Below are 21,244 nucleotides of genomic sequence, written 5' to 3' on the forward strand. Positions count from 1 at the left end.
ACTTCTGCCATATTGAAGTGGGAATTTTCTCTCTGAATATCCAGAGAAGTTGATGTACCAAGAGTCCTTTCATTTCAAAATCTTTTAATATCTGAAATTCTAGTGAATTTGTTGTCAACTCCATGAAATACTTTGGGACAAAAAAACAAAACAGGAAAGTTGTCTTCAAGATCATGTATGTAGGGCAGCCAGGTGGCTCAGCAGTTTAGCGCCGTGATCCTGGAGACCCAGGATCGAGTCCCACATCGGGCTCCCTGCATGGAGCTTGCTTCTCCCTCTGCCTGTGTCTCTGCCTCTCTGTCTCTGGTCTCTCATCTCTCATGAATAAATAAATAAAATCTTTTTTAAAAAAAAGATCATGTATGTATTCAAAGTACATAATGCAAATGTAACTTTATATCAAAACTAAAATATTCTTAACCCTTTAGAAAGTTTGCAACTTGCCCAAGTGTCTACCTGCAGAACTAATGTAAGCAATCATTTCTGTTACCTCAGGATGGTGCCTCTCCACTGGTGTCTGCTGTGGCTGCTATTACCACTCAGCTCAAGGACTCAGAAGCTACCCACTCGAGATGAAGAACTTTTTCAGATGCAGATCCGTGACAAGGCATTTTTTCATGATTCATCAGTAATTCCAGATGGAGCTGAAATTAGCAGTTATCTCTTTCGAGACACACCCAAAAGGTATTCTCTCTGCAGTACTTTCTTTATCAAAAGTTCATTTATTCATTTTTGACTCTAAAAAGCAAAGTAACAAAAAAAAAATAAAAATAAAAAGCAAAGTAACCATTTAGACTCAGAATAAATAATTGGCAGTCAACCTCTGAATAGTATTGCCTCTTTTCTCTAAGAAAAGAAAATGTCAATGCAACATCTAATCATTAAGTAGAAGCTGTTTGATCTTTTCTCATTGTGATCTCTTTTGGGATGGAGAGGGCAATTTTTGCAGTTCTTACATTTTGGAATGATTATTTTCTTAACTTTGGGATAGTAGGAAATTTCTAAGAAGGATTCTTTAGGATCAAGATGAAATTAATCAAGAACAGGTTTCAAAACAGGGGCATAGGAAGACCCTGAACTCACCTCTTCCCCTTGCACAACAAATCTCCAGCCATATAGAGAACAATTCTCTCTGAAGAAGATCTGAAAACTAGCTGAATAGTTCCATCATACAAAGGATAAAAAGGCCACACAGGGATGGATAGGAGAGGCAGAGGCATGATCTTGCCAAAAACTCTACCCCCCTAGTGTGGCAACTTACAAACAGGGAGATTCTGAAAAATACAGAACACATCCTTGAGGAGCAAGGGGTCTGAGCCCCACATCAGGCCCCCCAACCCTTGGGACCTACACCAAAGGGACAAGCCCCAAAAACATCTGGCTTATGTCCAGGACACCCAAAAGGCTATGAGAAACTGATTCCACTTTTTCTTTCTTTCTTTCTTTCTTTCTTTCTTTCTTTCTTTCTTTCTTTCTTTCTTTCTTTCTGATTTATTTATTTGAGAGAGAGAGAGAGAGCAAGGAAGCAGAGGTAGGGACAGAGGGAAAGAATCTCAAGCAGACTCCCCACTGAGTATGGAGCCCAATGCAGGGTTCAAACTCACAACCCTGAGATCATAACCTGAGCCAAAACAAGAGTTGGATGCTCAACTGACTCAGCTACCCAGGCACCCCCTAAAACTCCACTCTTAAAGGGCATATGCACAGACTTACTCACCCCCAGGCCCAGTACAAACACAGCAAGTTGAAAAATGCCTAGACTGCTTGCAAAGGAGATTCACTGGCTAATCTTAAAATGTCTGCTGGAAGGTAAGGGGTCTCCTGGAACTCTTTCAAGGCATGGAAGTGCTGGCAGGTATCATTTTTGCACTCTCCTTCTCCCTTACTAGCACTGTTTACCCCATATCACTGCTACAGTCCCACATTACTAACCCTGGCAGGTGGGCTTGCCCCAGCCTGGCACTCCACCACAGCCCAAACAAAGCCATAGGTATGCACAGGCCACACAGGGGATGCCTTGTGAATTCCCAACTCTGGTGACCAGAGTGGTTACACATCTAAGCCCCATGGGACTGAAATAATCAGAGAAACAGTTCTTTGCAGGTTACCACCATGAAGATACTGCAGAGATGAAGACTGAGAGTCATCTCAGTCTTCTTGTGACCAATCCTTTAAGACTGGGAGAGATAGTTCTTTCACCTAATACATAGAAATCAACAGAGAGAGCAAAATGAAAGAACAAAAAACAAAAGATCAGAGGAATATGTTCCAAGTGAAAGAACAAGATAAAACCCCAGGGAGGAAAAATAAATAAATAAAATTTAAAAAACTTAATGAAACAGAGATAAGTAATTTACATGATAAAAATTCCATAGTAGTGGTCATAAAGATGCTCACCAGTCTTGGGAGAAGAATGAATGAACACAAAGGGAATTTTAACAAAGAAATAGAAAAATGTAAGAAAATACTAGACATAGTCATAGATCTTAAAAACGTAGTAACCAAACTGAAACATACTATAGGGGTTCAGCGACAGACTAGATAAACCATAAGAAAAGTTCAGTAACCCAGAATACAGGGCAGTGGAACTCACCTAAGCAGAACAGGAACAAGAAAAAATAATTAGAAAAAGTGAAGATCTTTTAAGAAACCTATAGGACAATGTATGATGGAACAACAGTTGCATACTAGAGGTCCCATAAAGAAAAGAGAGAGAGTAAAGAACAGAAAACTTATTTGAAAATATAATAGTTGAAAACTGCCCTAACCTGGAAGACAAAATATGCATCCATGTCCAGGAAACCCATAGTTCAAAATAAGATGAACCTGAAGAGATCCACACTAAGATATATTACATTAAAATGTCAAAATTCAAAGATAAAGAGAGAATCTTAAAACCAAAAGAAAAACGTGTTACAAATAAGGGAGCCCCCACAAGATTATCAGCAGATTTTTCAGCAGAAACTTTGCATGCCAGTAGAGAATGATATTATATATTCAAAGTGCTGAAAGCAAAAAACTCCCACCAAGATAACTCACCCAGCACAATTTTCAAAATTGAAGAGAGCTAGAGTTTTCCAGACAACCAAAAACCAGGGAGTTCACCACCACTAACCCATCCTTACAAGAAATGTTAAAGAAATGTCTTTAAATAAAAAGAGCACTAACTAGTACCAAGAAAACATGAAAGTAAAAATTTCCCTGGTAAGGTTAAATATATATTAAAGGTAGTAAACACTACCTTTTAAAAAAAAGATTTTATTTATTTATTCATGAGAGACACAGAGATAGAGAGAGGCAGAGACACAGGCAGAGGGAGAAGCAGGCTTCATGCAGGGAGCCTGACATGGGACTCGACCCTGTGTCTCCAGGATCACGCCCTGGGCTGAAGGCAGCACTAAAGCATTGAGCCACCTGGGCTGCCCGTAAACACTACCTTTAATCACTTTTAAAGCTAGCATGAAGATTAAAAGACAAAAGTAGTAAAAAATAACTAAGACTACAATAATTATTTAGAATATGTATACAAAATGATGTAAATGTGACATCAAAAGCATAAAATGTGGGACTGGGAAGTAAAAATGTAGAATTTCAGAATGTGTTCATACTTAACTTGATACCAACTTAAAATAGACTGGTATATATACATAGGCTTATATTTGTAAGTCTCATGGTGACCATAAAGCAAAAACCTATGGCATATACAAAAAAGATAATGAAAATGAAATCTAAACATAACACTCAAACCACAAGGATAGAAAGCAAGAGAAGGAGAAAGAACAGAAGAGATCTATAAAATAGCCAGAAAACAATGAACAAAATGGTAGTAAGTATACACCTGCTTATAATTACTTTAAACATAAATGGACTAAATTCTCTGGTCAAAAGACATGGAGTGGCTGAATGGATTGTTTTTTTGTTTGTTTGTTTTGTTTTGTTTTGTTTTCCATTCTATATGCTCCTAAAGAAACCTCATTTTAGATATAATGACCCCCACAGATTGAAAACAAAGGGATGGAAAAATATGTCCCATGCAGATAGAAACCAAAAGAAAATTGGGGTAATTGTGCTTATACCATACAAAATAGACTTTAAAACAAAAGACTATAATAAAAGACAAAGATAGGCATTACATAATGATACAAAGGTCCATCTAGCAAGAATATATAACATTTGTAAATATATTTTAAAAAAATTTTAACATTTGTAAACATTTATATACCCAATATAGATAGGAGCACCCTAAATATATAAACAAATATTAACAGACCTACAGGGAGAAATTGACAGCAATACAATTATAGTAGAGGGACTTAGCACTCCATATTCATTAATGGCTAGATCATCCAGATGGAAAATCAATATGGAAACACTGGCCTTAAATGACACATTAGACCAGATAGATTTACTAGATATATATACAAAACATTCCATCCATAAGCAACAGAATATACATTCTTCTCATGGAACATTCTCAGGGATAAATCATATGTTAGGCCAAGAAAAAGTCTCGATAAATTTAAGAAGATTGAAATTATATTAAACATCTTTTTAGACCATAATTGTATGAAACCAGAAGTCAATCACAAAAGGAAAACTGGAAAAATCACATATATGTGGAGACTTAAAAACATGCTACTTACTGAACAAATAGTAGGTCAATGAAAAAGTAAAATAAAAAGATACTTTGAGGCAAATGAAAGTGGAAATGTAACACACCAAAATGTATGCACTACAGCAAAAGCAGTTTTAAGAGGGAAGTTAATAGTGATACAGAGCTACCTTAAGAAATCAGAAAAATCTCAAATAAACAATCTAATTTTACCCCTAAAAGGGCTAGAAAAATAGGGATAAATGAAGCCCAGAGTTAAAAGAAGGAAGAAAATAATAAATATCAGAGTGGAAATAAATAAAATAGAGACTAAAGAGACAATAGGAAAGATCAATGAAGCTAAGAGGTTGTTCTTTGAAAAAATAAAATTGATAAACTTTTAGCTCCACTCACTAAGAAAAAAAGAGTGGACTCAAAATCAGAAACAAAAGGGAATAAGTTACAACTGATATCAAAGAAATACAAAGGACCTACTATGAGACTAGTAAGAAGAATTATATGCCAAAAAATTGGACAAACTAGAAAAAAGTGGATAAATCTGAAGAAACATACAATCTCTAAGACTGAACCATGAGGAAATAGAAAATCTGAATAGACTAATTACTAGCAAGAAGATTGCTAGTCCCAACCAACAGAAGTCCAGGACCAGAAGACTTCATTGGTGAATTCTGCTAAACATTCAAAGAATATCTAATACCTATCTTCCTCAAAATATTTCAAAAAATTGAATAGGATGGAATATTTCCAAACTGACTTTATGAGGCCAACACTACCCTGATATTGAAACCAGATGAGGACACCAAAAAAAGAAAATTACAGGCCAATATCACTAATGAACTTACATGTAGAACCTCTCAACAAATATTAGCAAACCAAATTCAGCAATATATTAAAAATATCATACACCACCATCAGGTAGGATTTATTCCAGGGATGCAAGGATGCATCACAAATCAATAAGTGTGATACCACATTAACCAAAAGAAGGATAAAAAAATCATATAACCATCTCAAAATATGCAGAAAAAGCATTTGGTAAAATTCAACATCTATTTATGATAAAATTCTCTATAGAGCATGTACAGAGAGAAAGTACCTGAATATGATAAAGGCCATATATGACAAGCCCACAGCTAACATCACACTCAATGGTGAAAAAAATGGTGAAGGCTTATTCTCTAAGATCAAGGATAAGACGAGGTTATTCTCTAAGATCAAGGATAAGACGAGGATGCCCGCTCTTGCCACGGACATTTAACGTGGTACAAGGAATCCTAGCCCAACCAATTACGAAGAAAATGATATAAAAAGTGTTCATATTGGAAAGGAAGAAGTAAAACTGTCACCTTTTGCAAACAACATGATTTTATATATAGAATACCCTAAAGATTCCACCAAAAGAAATTGTTGTGACTAATAAATTCAGGAAAGTTGAAGGATACAAAATCAGTATACGAAAATCTATTGTGTTTTTATACACTGATAATGAACTACCAGAAAGAGAAATTAATAAAAATAATTCCATTTACAATTGCATCAAAAAGAATGGAATATTCAATGTTGGAATTCTCTCAATAAAGTTTTCCAAACTTTAAAAAAAAACACAATGGAATACCTAGGAATAAAGTTAACCAAGGAAGAAAAAGACCTGTGCACTGAAAACTGACATTGGTGAAAGAAACTGAAGAAGACACACATAAATGGAAACATATTCTGTGTTCATGAATTGGAAGAATTAATACTGTCAAAATGTCCATACTACTCAAAGCAAGCTATAGATTCGGTGCAATCCCTATCAAAATTCTAATGGCATTTTTCACAGAAATAGAACAAAGAATCCTAAAATGTGTATGGAACCACAAAAAACCCTGAAAACCAAAGCAATCTCGAGAAAGAAGAACAAAGCCGGAGGTATTATGTTTCCTGATTTTGAACTGTACTACAAAGGTATAGTAATCAAAATAGTATGGTATTTGCATAAAGACAGATACATAGATCCATGGAACAGAATAGACAACCCAGAAATAAACCATGAATATATGGTCAATTAATTTATGGCAAAAGAGCCAAGAATATACAATAGGAAAAGGAGTTTAACAAATATTGGGAAAATTGGACATCCACATGCCAAAGAATGAAACTGGATCACTAAACCAAACATAGGTGGTAAGCTCCTTAATATTGGTCCCATCAATGTTTTGGGTTTGTTTTTTTTTTTCTCCTTTAAAAAAAAAAATTGGCTCCAAAGGCAAGGGTAACAAAAGCAAAAATAAGTGGGACTACATCAAACTAAATGGTTTCTGCATAATGATGGAAATCATTAACAAAATAAAAAGGCAACCTAATGAATGGGAGAAGATATTTGTAAATTATATACCTAATAAAGGGTTAAAATCCAAAACATATAAAGAATGCATATGACCTATAAATAAAAACACAACACACCTGATTTAAAAATGACTAACCTTCTTTGAATGTTTAGTAGAATTCACCAATGAAGCCATCTGGTCCTGGACTTCTGTTGGTTGGGACTAGCAATCTTCTTGCTAGTAATTAGTCTATTCAGTCTATTATTTATTTTTTAATCAGGTTAGTCTATTCAGTCTATTAACCTTCTAATCTAAATGATTAGAAGAGGATATGAAAAAAATAAAAAAAAAGAAGAGGATATGAATAACATTTTTGCAAAGAAGACATACGTATGGCCAACAGATATATGAAAAGATGCTCAATATCACTAATCATCAGGGAAATCCAAATCAAAAACATAATGAGATGCCACCTCATACCTGTCAGAATTATTATTATGTAAAAGGCAGTAAATAACAAATATTGGCAAGAATGTGGAGAAAAGGGAATCCTTGTGCACTATGAGTGGAAATATAAATTGGTACTGCCACTACAGAAAACAGTAATAGATTCCTCAAAAATCTGTAGAACTATCATATAACCCAGGAATTCCGCTTCTGGGTATCTCTCCAAAGAAAATGAGATGTTATGTAGAGCATAATGACTACAGTCAATAATATTATATTGCATATTATGTAACTTTATATGGTTACAGAGGGAAAGTAGACTACTGTGATGATCATTTTACAGGATATACATATATCAAATCATTATTTTTGTACATTTGAAACTAATATATTTCAGTTGTATCTCAACAAAAAGAAGCTAAAAGATATGTGAAATTAAATGAATACATATGATTCCTCAAGGGTTTACATTGTCTTAGAAGGATAGTCCTTTTGGGGTGCCTGGGTGGCTCAGTCAGTTAAGCTTCCAACTCTTCATATTAGCTCAGGTCTTGATCTCAGGATTGTGAGTTTGAGTCTTGTATTGGGCTTCATGCTGGCCATGGAGCCTACTTAAATTTTAAAAAAAAGATAATTTTTTTAACAATATGATTATATTCTGAGAATATTAAAACAAACTTCAGTAAAAAACTATTACTGTTGGGATGCTTGGGTGGCTCAGTGGTTGAGCGTCTGCCTTTGGCTCAAGGCATAATCCCAGGACTCTGGGATCGAGTCCCACATCAGACTTCCTGCATGAAGCCTGCTTCTCCCTCTGCCTATGTCTCTCTCTCTCTCTCTCTCTCTGTCTCTCATGAATAAATAAATAAAATCTTTAAAACAAAACTATTACTGTTCATTTACCTTTACTCCATCAACAAATTGGGCTTACATAATATTTTGACCTTCAAAAATTATATATAATTGTTTATTCTTTCCTGGCTTTTTTCCCCACAAATAATGACTGAGGGCTTTGATATCTACATTTAGATGAAATGTCAATTCACACTGAGTTGAGAGTTGCAGCAACAATAGAAACATCATTTCTAGGAGTGAAATATGCAGTGGGAGGCACTCATAGACATTGTTGATATTACAACTAACGAAATTCCTGATAAAATTTAGCAGCTGTGAATAGCTTTTTTTTTTCATTAATTATGCTTATGTTTACACATAAATTTCAAAGGCTAAATGTTTCATGGGGTGTTTATCCCTCAGCTTTGGCCTTATAATTTGGGGCCATGTTTTCTTAGTTATTCATTACATTTCTGTCTCCCTCACCAGCCAGTAAATATCTGGAGCACATAGATCATGCCCTATTATCTCTGATTGCTGTTTTCTTCACCAAGTGCTTTGTGTATGTAGCCAACAAATGTTTGTTAAATTGTTAAAGTTTGTTCAGATTATCTTTTATACCTAATCATAAGTGCTTCCATATGAAAACGTTGAGTTAGAGGGACTCCTTGCTGTTTTATATGTATAATGAGTACCTTGTGGAACGCAAGAATTGTTTTGTCATTGGTTGCCTATAGCCTGTATTTAAGTTAGTAAGGCACAGTTACTTTGGGAAATAAGCTACTTTTTGTGTGAAATGAGAACAGAAGGTAGCAGATGAACCGACACATGGATTTCTACTTCAGTAGGTAGCTCTGCTAGCCACGTGAAACTCAAAACCTAGAAGTTTTGAGCACATTTTTACTTACATGATGCCAAACATTATTTTGTTGTACCTATTTCTTTGTAATATAGACGGATTCAGTTGTGTGTCTGTTGTTAATATATCTCATGCAACCTGGCCAAATGAACAAAATTCTATTCTCCAAAAAGTAGACTCAATTGAAAATTAAGTCATCTGACACCTGTCTTGAAAAATGCTTATGATATGTATAACTTCCTACGCAGTAAATACTTCAGTCATCTAGCTATTTTGTCTAGATGACATCTAAATTTATTATTTTATGAACATGTTGTTTTTACTTTTATAGAGTCTTTATTTGTCTCTTCTCACTGCCCTACTCCCACATTTGAATGATGTGTGTGTGGGGGGGAAGTACTTATAGTGCCATTCAGGTTCTGTATCTTTAGATAGAAGCAGACTGTAGGTGTAAGTATATTGGAGCTGGAATAATAGGTTGATGTTAAGATTCTTGAGTTCTCCTCATTAATTTAGTAATTGATCATTTCAAAATATTTATCAAGTACCTACCACATGCAGAAATCAGTTCTAAATGCTGGGACCACAATGACAAGGCAAAACAACCCTAAGTGGTGCTTTATAGAGAAAATGACAATAAAATAATACAAATATACAGGCACAAATTTCAGTGAGTGCTCCAGGTGAAAAGCACAGGACTCTCTGAGAGCATATGAGAACCTGACCCCGAATTAGGAGTCAGAAAAGGCAGTCCTAAAGAAGCGACACTTGAGTATAAGTAAGGGCAGGGGGTGGCATTTCAGGCATATAAAACAAAATCCCAGAGGTTCCAACATGGGGTGGATTCTGGGAAACTAGGGGAGCCCCATGTGTTTCAGAGCACAGAAGATGAGAGGTCAGTGAAGTAGGCAAGGGCCCCAACACTGAGGAAGTTTTAGCCTCTGCAAACAATTAAAGACTTTTCCCCAAAAAGCTGAAGTCTAAATGTATTAATCAATTCATTCACCAAATACTTATTAAGAATTACTTTAGTCTGTAAGTCTTCATCAATGAACTGAATATCCTGAGCTCTTATACCTTCTATTCTAGTTAGAGGAGATGGAAAAATAAAAAGGTAAACAAAGAAACATGTAATATGCCAGGTAGTGATAAGTGCTTTGAAGACAAATGAAGTGTGAAAGAGAACTTCATGGGCAGGAAGGTGATATTTTCCATAAGGTGTCAGAGTAGTCCTGTTAAATGATTAAAAACTAAACCAGGGATTTTTTTTTTCCCAGTGACTCTTGCTTGCAAGTCTTAAAATGAATGATCTCAGTCTGAATTGGCTCACTTCTCCCCAGGTATTTTTTTGTGGTTGAAGAAGACAATACTCCATTATCAGTCACAGTGACTCCCTGTGATGCACCTTTAGAGTGGAAGCTGAGTCTCCAGGAGCTGCCAGAGGAGGCAAGCGGGGAAGGCTCCGGTAAGCAGCGTGATCAGTTTGGCCCCAGACCTCTGAATGAATAGCTAAAGGACCTATGAAATATACAGACCTCTGTCTGTACAAAAAAGCAGCACAGATGCATAGGTGAAAAAGCTGGAGACTTCACAATGGAGATGAGAGAAATGACAGATGGCACCAAATGACAGTGATTTTGGTAACATAACCAGTTAAGGGAGACAGACATGGAGCCCAAAAGAGTGAGAAATGGAGGTTTGGACTAGCCTCTCTAGCCGTGGTTTGCAATCTCACCCAAACATTGGAATCAGCACTGGGAGCTTTAAAAACGACTGGTGCCTGGATTCCACCCTTAGAGGTTCTGATTTAATTGCCCTGTCAGTGTGGCCAGGACATAGGGCTGTTAAAATCTCTCCCTTGGTGATTCCAATATGCAGCCAAGATCTCTAGGGAATAAAGGATGATGCCAAAAAGAGGAGTTAAAAGGCATTTCTCACCATTGAAATTCGAGGATGACTAGAAAGTCAGTAGGGGGTATGTTAGGCATTTAAAGAAGTTGCAGATTGTGGAAAGCAGATACCAAGATACCGGGAAATGAGAAAAGCCCATGTGAGGTCCCAAGGTGACCAGCTCCCTTTAAGGGGCAAAGGCATCACAGCTTAAAGGTGAAGGCTGGTGACTGGTGCCATGCAAAGGATGCTAGCAAGCTGCTCTACTCATAGTGATGAGATGACAGAGGGAGTTGGAACCAGGAAAATATAGGAAGTACATCATCAAGGGAGACAGAGAACAAATAACTGCATGAGATTGTTCATTTCATGATTTGGGAATATGAAATTCTACATCCCTCACCGAGCTTGCAGTATTAAGCTGAACAAGGTACATTCCCACTCTCACTGCTCGGTCCTTCATCAGGTCCTCTACGCTTATCTGGTATCTATGTGATATCTAATATTAACAATAAAAAAGGTAGAAAAATTAGTTTTTCAATACAACCCTCCTATTATTCCTAGGCATATGTTCTCCATGCTGAAAATTAGGTACTCTTACTGGTGCTTTATATTTTAATGAGAAACTATCCAGTCCTAGTAACAAGGGTAAAATTAGTGAAATGGCCGGCCATCAAAAAGCAATCAGATTGAATCCTTTTGATAAGCAGATTGACAGAAGGGATTAATCTCTAAAAGGTTTACAGTCTTTGATCTAAAACTTCCAGTAATTGAAGTCTATCCTGAAGCCTAAATTTAAATTCAGAAAAAAAAAAAAATATATATATATATAGGCATCATCTTAAATGGTCAGAAATTGACCAACAGTATTATTTATATATTTATGAAAATATTGTTTTTTAAAAATTATTTTATTATATAATAGAATTAAGCAAGAAAGACAAGATTCAAAAATGGAGGTTGTCTGGGAACATACATGTATGAGAATAAATGTTATTAAGTTATAGAGAAAGATGAAAAAGAATAATATCAATTGCATAAAATATGTGAAGGATGGAATGGAAATGAATCAAAATAGGGATGCCTGGGTGGTTTAGTGGTTGAGTGTCTTCCTTTGGCTCAGGTCATCATCCTGGGATAGGGTTGCATTGGGCTCCCTGCAGGGAGCCTGCCTCTCCCTCTGCCTGTGTCTCTGCCTCGCTCTCTGTGTCTCTCATGAATAAATAAATAAAATCTTTAAAGAAAAAAGAAAAGGAATCAAAACACTAACAAAGTACTGTCTCAGGACCATGAATTAATGGATGAATTTTTCTCTTGTTTTTTTTTTTATTTCCCAACTATGTCCTGGGAATCATTTTTTTTAAGATTTATTTATTTATTTATTTATTTATTTGAGAGAGAGAGATGGAGAGAGCTCAAATGGGGAAAGGTGCCATGGGAGAAGGAGAGGGAAAGAGAATCCCAAGCAGACTCTCTGCTGAGCAGGGAGCCAGACTTAGGGCTCAGTCCCAGGACCCTAAGATCATGGCCTGAGCCAAAAATCAAGAATCCACCCCTGAACCAACTGAGCAGCGCAGGCCCCACATTATCATTTTTATAACAGAGAACATAAAAAGATAGTGTTAAAGACAGAATTTAAGGTCGGCAAGCCGTGGTACATACCCTGATGTGTAGCTTGTGCTTCTCTCATGTCTTCTAGGTGACCCAGAGCCTCTGGAGCAGCAGAGGCAACAGATCATTAATGAGGAAGGCACAGAATTATTCTCCTACAAAGGCAATGATGTGGAGTATTTTATATCTTCTAGTTCTCCGTCTGGTTTATATCAGTTGGAGCTTCTTTCAACAGAGAAAGACACACATTTCAAAGTGTATGCCACCACAACTCCGGAGTCTGATCAACCCTACCCCGAATTACCTTATGACCCACGAGTAGATGTTACCTCCCTGGGACGCACCACGGTCACTTTGGCCTGGAAACCGAGCCCCACGGCCTCTTTGCTGAAACAGCCCATTCAGTACTGTGTGGTCATCAACAGAGAGCACAATTTCAAAAGTCTCTGTGCAGTGGATGCAAAAGTGAGTGCAGATGACGCTTTTATGATGGCTCCAAAACCCGGGCTGGACTTCAGCCCCTTTGATTTTGCCCATTTTGGGTTTCCTTCAGATAATCCGGGGAAAGAGCGCAGCTTCCTCGCAAAGCCTTCTCCCAAACTGGGGCGGCATGTCTACGCGAGGCCCAAGGTGGACATTCAGAAAATCTGCATAGGAAACAAGAACATCTTCACCGTCTCGGATCTGAAGCCCGACACGCAGTACTACTTCGACGTCTTCGTGGCCAACAGCAACAGCAACACCAGCACCGCATACGTGGGCACTTTTGCCAGGACCAAGGAAGAAGCCCAACAGAAGACAGTTGAGCTGAAAGATGGGAAGGTTACAGATGTGTTCGTCAAAAGGAAGGGGGCCAAGTTTTTACGGTTTGCCCCAGTCTCTTCTCACCAAAAAGTCACTTTCTTCATTCACTCTTGCCTGGATGCCATCCAAATCCAAGTGAGAAGGGATGGGAAACTTCTCCTGTCTCAGAATGTGGAAGGCATCCGACAGTTCCAGCTTAGAGGAAAGCCGAAAGCCAAGTATCTCATTCGACTGAAAGGACACAAGAAAGGAGCGTCCATGTTGAAAATACTGGCCACCACAAGGCCTAGTAAGCAGCCGTTCCCGTCTCTTCCCGAAGACACAAGAATCAAAGCCTTCGACAAGCTCCGCACCTGTTCTTCGGCCACTGTGGCTTGGCTGGGCACTCAGGAGAGGAACAAGTTCTGCATCTACAAAAAGGAAGTGGATGATAACTACAATGAAGACCAGAAGAAGAGAGAGCAAAACCAATGCCTCGGACCAGACACAAGGAAGAAATCGGAAAAAGTCCTCTGTAAATATTTCCACAGTCAAAACCTACAGAGAGCAGTGACCACGGAAACAATTAAAGGACTTCTGCCTGGAAAGTCTTACCTGCTGGATGTTTATGTCATTGGACATGGGGGGCACTCAGTGAGGTATCAGAGTAAGGTGGTGAAAACCAGGAAGTTCTGTTAGTTACCTCGTGGGGAGAGAGATTATTACATAGACCTGCAGGAGAGACATGGAATCACCTTAAGGGTAAACCGACTACCCCCAAGGCTGAGAGAAGTTGTGAGCGGTACTCGTACTGGGGAAGGAAGGATATCACCTTGTGTATATTGCTGTTTATATGAGTAACTGTTGAGGAGACTTGTTCTAGTGTGCCCCATGGTACCTACTGTGCGTCTGCTGCCCGTTGATGTCAAAGATAGAGGGCACCTTGAAGGAACTGCCATCCCTTGCTTTGACCACTGCATGAACTGCTTCTAAATTATTTTATTACCTAAAAGTTTAAAATATGCCATTCATTGCACACATCAACAAATGCAAATCATTCCTCTCTATAGATGCTAGGATATATATAAATTATTTTATAAAGTCTTGTTTTAAATGTCAGTGTTTCTATGATTGTAAACTATTAAATTCTTTTCCTGTTAAAGTACAGATCTAATCTAAGTATATTACGTGGACGGCCCTCTAGTCAGTTATATTGCTATTGTAAATTCTTATCTGTTGAGTAAAATGTTTAAATACTGTATGTATCTCATGTACAAAGTTGACATACATTATATCCATGTACATAAAATTAAAGATATTAGATTATATACGGTTCATTTTCCCAAGCAGCTACCATGGTGTATTCAATTTCTCTTCTGTTCACAAAACTGTGCTCTCATATAATTTGGCACCAGCATCAACCCTCTTCTTAACAGTGAAAATAACATACTACATCTCTCTAAAGTCACTGTGGCATTAGAGACAGTTACTACAGTTTGTATTCGGACACTCACTGGAGCCAGGTGTCCTGAGAGTTGAGGGACCTCTAACAGACCCGTTTTAAAAGACCGGGTTAAGCCAAACACCGTAGCTCGATAAGGATTCAACAAATTGTTCTTAACGACCTAAAATATATTACATTTATCTTAAAAATAAGCATCTGTTTTAAGTACAAAGTTGGGATTTCCCAAGTATTTTCCATCTGCTTGAATATTAGCAAAATAACCATTTTCATGTCTGTCTGAAGCAATCTAGCAACCACCAGTTAGGATTTTATTTGGTAATGAGGAGATGATAGAAGCTACTGTTTGATAACATTCACAATCTGATACTTTGATTTTTCATGAATTTTTGCCAAGTAACTTAGGCAAACAATAACAAGAACCATTTAGCAAAGACTGCTCGAAGAGCATCTTAGATAATTTCATTCTCCACAGTTCTATACATGAGCTGTCATGAGAATATTAGATTAGGGTCAGAAGAGTATAGAATTTACAATCACCTAAGCTATATAACTTTAGGAAAATCTGTTAACTCCCACTGTCCCCCTTTTCCGTTTATAAATGGGGTGGTGACAGATTTGGATAAGATGACACTATAAGATATTTCGTATTATATAAGACATTGTCTTTTGTAGAATTATACGATTCTTAAATTATAAAGTGCTCCTGTGGGGAGCACAAGTGGGGACAGATATAATCTCTTAACTGCTATATTGTCCCCTACCTGTTGGCACCACCTTTCATGTGGCGGGCACACATCAGCAGCATTCCTATGGAGTATAGATTCGTTATGGTCAAGGTAATATATGTGGTGGTCACTATGATCTGATCACCTTAGGATAAAATATCTCCCCTAAGAATTTATCATCCAACTCCTTTGGGTTATGATATCAAAAGAAAATTGATCACCTCTAAAAAAAAAAAAAGAAAATTGATCACATCTATATAAAACAGTAATGATACCTGAAAGAGTTTTTAAAAAGGAAAAGGGAAAATGTGCCCAATGGCCATGTAGTCAATCATCTGGAAGAACTTTAAAATTGACAACATCCCAGAGATGTTACATCCTAAGTTATAAACATGGTGCCTTTGAAAGGAGAATCGACTTTCTCATATAACTCACAAATATGTTATTATAGAGCAATGTGCTAAATGGAACTACAGTGGATCAAAGAGTTATTACAGCTTCTGAAGGCAATGGACTTACTCTCAGATATTGCTTAATGCCTGTGAACCCCTGGGAACCCAGCCAAGTCAATTTAACCAAGCTTTTACCTTTCAGCCAGCTGTGATGGTGGTTTCTACATAGCCTGGATAAATTTGAGAATTCTTTCATGGCCCCAGTGAAATTTACCTTTTAGAACTTACAGGAAAATTAAATACACTTCGTGAAACATCTATCACTCCTAGAGAAAGGGGAAAACCTATTAAAAATAAAGATCTCATTTACTAATGTGTTAGATTTTTAGGAGCATTCAGGTGAACTGGAGACAAGAAAGAAAAAATTGTTCTTAAAAAAAACTAGAAAATAGCTACTATGAAAGCACTACCTTGTCTACCTTAAAATCCAGAAAGCTGTTTTGAAGACAGGACATTGAGAATCCCAAGGAGCGCCACGGTATCATTGAGGAGGGAAGAATCGTTGAGGGCATTTCATGCAAGTTCACAATCTTTATTTATCAGGTGCAAATGAAACTGAAGACTAGAGAAGTAAAAATAAAGTTCTCATGATCAAAACAGATAAATAGTGGAATTACCCAGATTCCAAAATACTTACCAGGATATAAATCACTAATTGTTGGAGGGAGACAAAGCCACTTGTGGGTCATTTCCAAAAGGAAATCAATGTTTTGTCTTATTTATTATTGCAAAGCAATTTATTCTTAAAGGTTGTTTCAGGTTTTCTTAGGAGTATGTGTGTAACCTATGACTGACAACTTCAAACTTGTAAGAAAAAAGATATGTTTAGTTATTTTCAAAGACACAAAGTGTTTTAGGTTTCAGGCACACACAAACTTGAGGCTATAAGATCATTAATGATTTGTAAGGATAAGCCCTGTATTTTTTAAATCTAAAACTATCCAGAATCTATAAAAAAATATAGCAGATGATTTTCTTGGTTAAATTATTTTATAATCAGTGTCTAGAATAATTTTTAAATGTGCATGCATTAAAGGGTATGTGCTGGAAAGGTTATATTCATTTCTTATTTTCATTACTCAGAGTACATTTGAAAAAATTATGATTTGGGTATCTTGAAAAGCCAAATGAAATGACTTCAATAAAAACCATCACTTAGATAAACTTTAAAGTTTGAAGTCAGCTTAATGATTCTTAATAGATTGGGAGGTCCAGAGGCATTCAATGAAACACACACACACACACACACACACACACACACACACACTTCGTTTTGTATACAATTCAAGGATTTGATGGACCTGAAGCCAATCAGGATCTCTTCCAATACTTTACCATTCCCTCTTAGAGATCATCTATTTCTACTACTTCATTTTACAGATAAATTGAGGCCCAACAAAACTAGAACCCAGATTCTTATAATCCCAGTTTAATGTTCACTCTAGGACTTCATTTTAAGCATTTCTTTACTCCAGAAAGCATACAGTGACTCATCCAGAGTTACTTCTTTGTCTCTATTCTGTGGCAGGCTTAAAAGTAAAACAAAACAAGTTAGCATCTAACTTGAAAAACAAGGTCATTTGGAGCGTCTCCAGCCACTTCCTTCCCCACTTTGATATGGTGTGATAGAGATAAAATCGTCTGGGAACTTGACTTTGGGTTCTCTCACCAGCACCAAGAGAAGTGACCACTGCCAGACTTCAGCTGTCCTCTGTTTGTAGTTGATCACAGGACCTGGGAGGCATCAGGGCACACTCATCATTGCGTTTTCCCCAGAGAATTCTGGCCAGAAAAATACACAGTAGTTTGGGATTTGGGCCTTTGCTTTTGCTTTGAAGGTAGAAAGTGGAAGAGAGGAGAGCAGGAAGATGAAAAGGAGCAAGGAGAAAAGCACGGTTTTATCTAAGTTTCTATCTCGAAGGGGCCTGAGAGAACAAGGGCAATGAGAGATCTACTCTAGCTTAACTTTATTAAGATTTTGGGTTCTGTTTTATGTGCAAAATTATACTGGAAAATTTAACCTAGATCACCATCCACTCTATTAAAATTGGATGCACTGATTGACATTCTCATTTCCTAGGAAGGATCAATCACGTTATTTAGATAAGATTTTCAGTTCTGTTTATTCACATTCCTCCTTCTGAACCTTTGAGAAATTCAGTAATCAAAATTTAGAGGCAAAGTTACTTAGAAAGGCTTTTCGTATCTACCCTATGCTTCTTTCCAAGATGTTTTTAAATATGTTTTCAAAGCGTAAAATAAATAGAAGGCTATTGATTGCCATCACAGAAAAAATTATTGGTTCCAAGATTGAAGAGTACATGGCCTTCAGCATAGTTACATCGCCATCTTGTCATTATTCAGCTACTACTAAAGATATGGTGGCACCAGCTGCCCCTCGAGTGATAGAGGGAGAGGGAAGTAGTGCAGGGAGGAATACCGAGTCCTAGTAAAAGACTCATTAAAAAACAGAAATAAGGATGAATGTAACTCATCATCCCATTATGCTACAGGGGAGAACTTTCAGGTAAGTGTAAGTTTCTTGAAACTTCTCAGAAATGTAAAGTTTAGATACTTCAAGCCAAGGGCACATCAAGCACCCTCCCAGGATGAGCATGTGTCCTAAGACTTCAGAATTTGACATAATATTGGAATTGAGACAAAGGTGTAATACAGAGAATTTGGAGCAGAACAGTTCTCACTTTTTCCAGAACAGTCTGGAAAAAAATAATCAGCTTATAATAAGAGATGTGATGAATGTGGTGCTTTGTTTTTGAGTCCAATATTATTGTAAGAAACTGAGTTTTAAGCAGCAATTTCAAAATGTTTTGGGTTTCTTTCTTCCTGTGTAAATACCTGCCAAGATTAATGTTGCCATAATTTGGAAATAAGCAAATCTATTTCTTGTCTATAGTTAGCTCTTGATATAATCCTTCCGACTTGTGTAAATAAGGCAGCACAGACTAATACACGGTTTTTTAAATTAATTTTTTAAGATTTTTTTTATTTATTCATGAAAGACACAGAGAGAGAGAGAGAGAGAGAGAGGCAGAGACACAGGCAGAGGGAGAAGCAGGCCCCATGCAGGGAGCCCGACGTGGGACTCGATCCCTGGTCTCCAGGATCACGCCCTGGGCTGAAGGTGGCGCTAAACTGCCAAGCCACCCAAGCTGCCCTAAATCAATTTTTTTAAAGATTTTATTTATTTATTTTAGAAAGAGAGAAAGAGTAAAGCAGCTGGGATGGGTAGAGAGAGAGGGAGAAACTGAAGCAGACTCCGCCCTGAGCTCAGAGCCCAACTCAGGGCTGGATCCCAGGATCCTGAGATCATGACCTGAGCCAAAACCAAGAGTCAGACACTTAACTGACTGAGCCACCCAGGTGCCCACATAGGCAGCTGTTTTAAGATAATACTTGACAAAGACTCAAAAGTCCATCCTTAATTATAACTCTGGCAAAGTTTTGGTTCTGAGAAAAATTGGTTATAACAAATAACCAAGTACATTAAGACACAGTTGGGATCCTGGAGACCTGGGATCGAGTCCTGTTCAGTCTCATCCCTTCCTATAGAATGAAGTCAGACCTATTAAATAAGATTAATGTAATAGCTGCTTTTGCCGTTCAGTCTAGAGAAGTTCCACAAAGCCAGAACAACAGCAGTTTTTAGAAGCAGCTTGCTGCTACCCTCAAGAGCCGCAGATATATTGCATAGGCCTCTGTGTTTGTCTGACCCATTTCATGCTCATCTGCAGATCCATATGGCAAAGTAAGTAGCTTGTGGCTTACCCATGTAATAGTTACAACAACAGATCTAGTTTGCTATATGAGCAATTTGCTAAGAGCAACTGGTGTAGTCACAAGCATGGCCCATTTCCAAAGACTGAGTTTCCACATATCATAGCAGCCACAAGCAGCCCTAGCGACATCCTATGTGTCCTGCTCTTTCTGGATGGAGAAAAATCTTAAACCTGAGACAAGAGGCAAATGAGACAAGTGAGAGAGACAAACAAGTATGCATACATTTGTTAAATAACCAAATAAAATTGAACCAGTTTTATTTGGTAAAATGTCATTCTAACAACTGTTTTTAAAGAAATAACAGACTCTTGGCTGGCTATTCTTACATGGTAGTATTGAATATCTCCTTCCTGCTGAATAAAGCTTGCCTTTCTCTCTCAAATAGAGTCCAAGATCTAAATTACAGGTTGCTGAATCTTTGCTTTTTTTCCATCATGTACATGATAACCGGTTCTCTTGGGTTATCCATGGGTGATCTCTTCAGGTATGGAAAAGGATGACAAAGATGCGAAAGCAGGGTAAGATCACAGCATTTCCATTTAAATTACTTGTGTTTTGTGCAAGTTCGGGGGACTAATGGCAGAGAGCTGGGCTTCAAATACAGCTGTGTACTGAGCAAACTTGACTGCTCTAAATTCTGAACGCCAGCTCCTCTGCCAATTCCACAGGCAAGCATTCCGGGAGGCCTGAGTTGAAATGTGCAGATAAATGCTCAGTTCTGGAGTTTTTGGTGCCAAAGCATACAGAATACTTATGCTCTGCTATGGAAATCTTGGAAGAACAGAACTTCTGTTTTTAATGTCTCTGAGGATTTAAGACAGTTCTTAGACTACTTATTACCTTTCATAAAACTCACTCCTACTTTAAAAATCTCTTGGTGGCTTACCTATATTAAAAAGAATACTTTTTGATTCCACTGAGTTTTCTCTTCTCTCTTGAAGTTAAACAAGCTCATAGGAGAAAGGACTGCAGTGGAAAGTGTACTAAAAATGGGACTTTGGGTATGTGGGGTTGGTTTTTGTTTTGTTTTGTTAACTTCTGTGGACTTGAGCTTTCTCATTTGTAAAATGAAAAGAGTGATGATCTCTAAGATTCCTTTTGGAAAAGCAAGGAAACGGTCTTTAAGCACACACTGAGTGCCAGGCATGTGAAATACAGTTAGTTAATCCTAATGACTCTGAGATGAAGACATGATTGCAGTCTCACTGAAGAGACAAATAACCCAAAGAACAAAGGAATTGCATAACGGGCTCAATGTCACAAAGTGGATACATCTTGCTCCAAATCCATGCATCTTTCTCCTTCCACTTGGTGCGGTTGCGAGCTCTAGTACTTAGTAGTGAACCAGAATTTCATCAGAATAGAATACATGAGAAGTGGATTGATAAGAATGGGGAAAAGTTAAAATATATTTAAAGCTTGTCCTAGACATTTATAAACAAATTATCTTTGGCATAAA

General features: G+C 37.4%; 1 protein-coding gene across 1 annotated transcript in view; it reads left to right on the plus strand.

Annotated features, from left to right (window-relative positions):
- Nucleotides 1-17,038, plus strand: part of NDNF (neuron derived neurotrophic factor) — a 42,722-nt gene extending 25,684 nt beyond the window's left edge. Inside the window, exons 2-4 of the mRNA XM_038564766.1 lie at nucleotides 496-684; nucleotides 10,402-10,526; nucleotides 12,651-17,038. Coding sequence (XP_038420694.1) covers nucleotides 497-684; nucleotides 10,402-10,526; nucleotides 12,651-14,044 — 1,707 coding nt within the window. The 5' untranslated portion in view covers nucleotide 496 and the 3' untranslated portion in view covers nucleotides 14,045-17,038. The remainder of the gene's footprint in view (nucleotides 1-495; nucleotides 685-10,401; nucleotides 10,527-12,650) is intronic.
- Nucleotides 17,039-21,244: the final 4,206 nt, after the last annotated feature.

This window comes from Canis lupus, chromosome 19 (genome assembly GCF_011100685.1).
Source record: "Canis lupus familiaris isolate Mischka breed German Shepherd chromosome 19, alternate assembly UU_Cfam_GSD_1.0, whole genome shotgun sequence".
Classification (NCBI taxonomy): domain Eukaryota; kingdom Metazoa; phylum Chordata; class Mammalia; order Carnivora; family Canidae; genus Canis; species Canis lupus.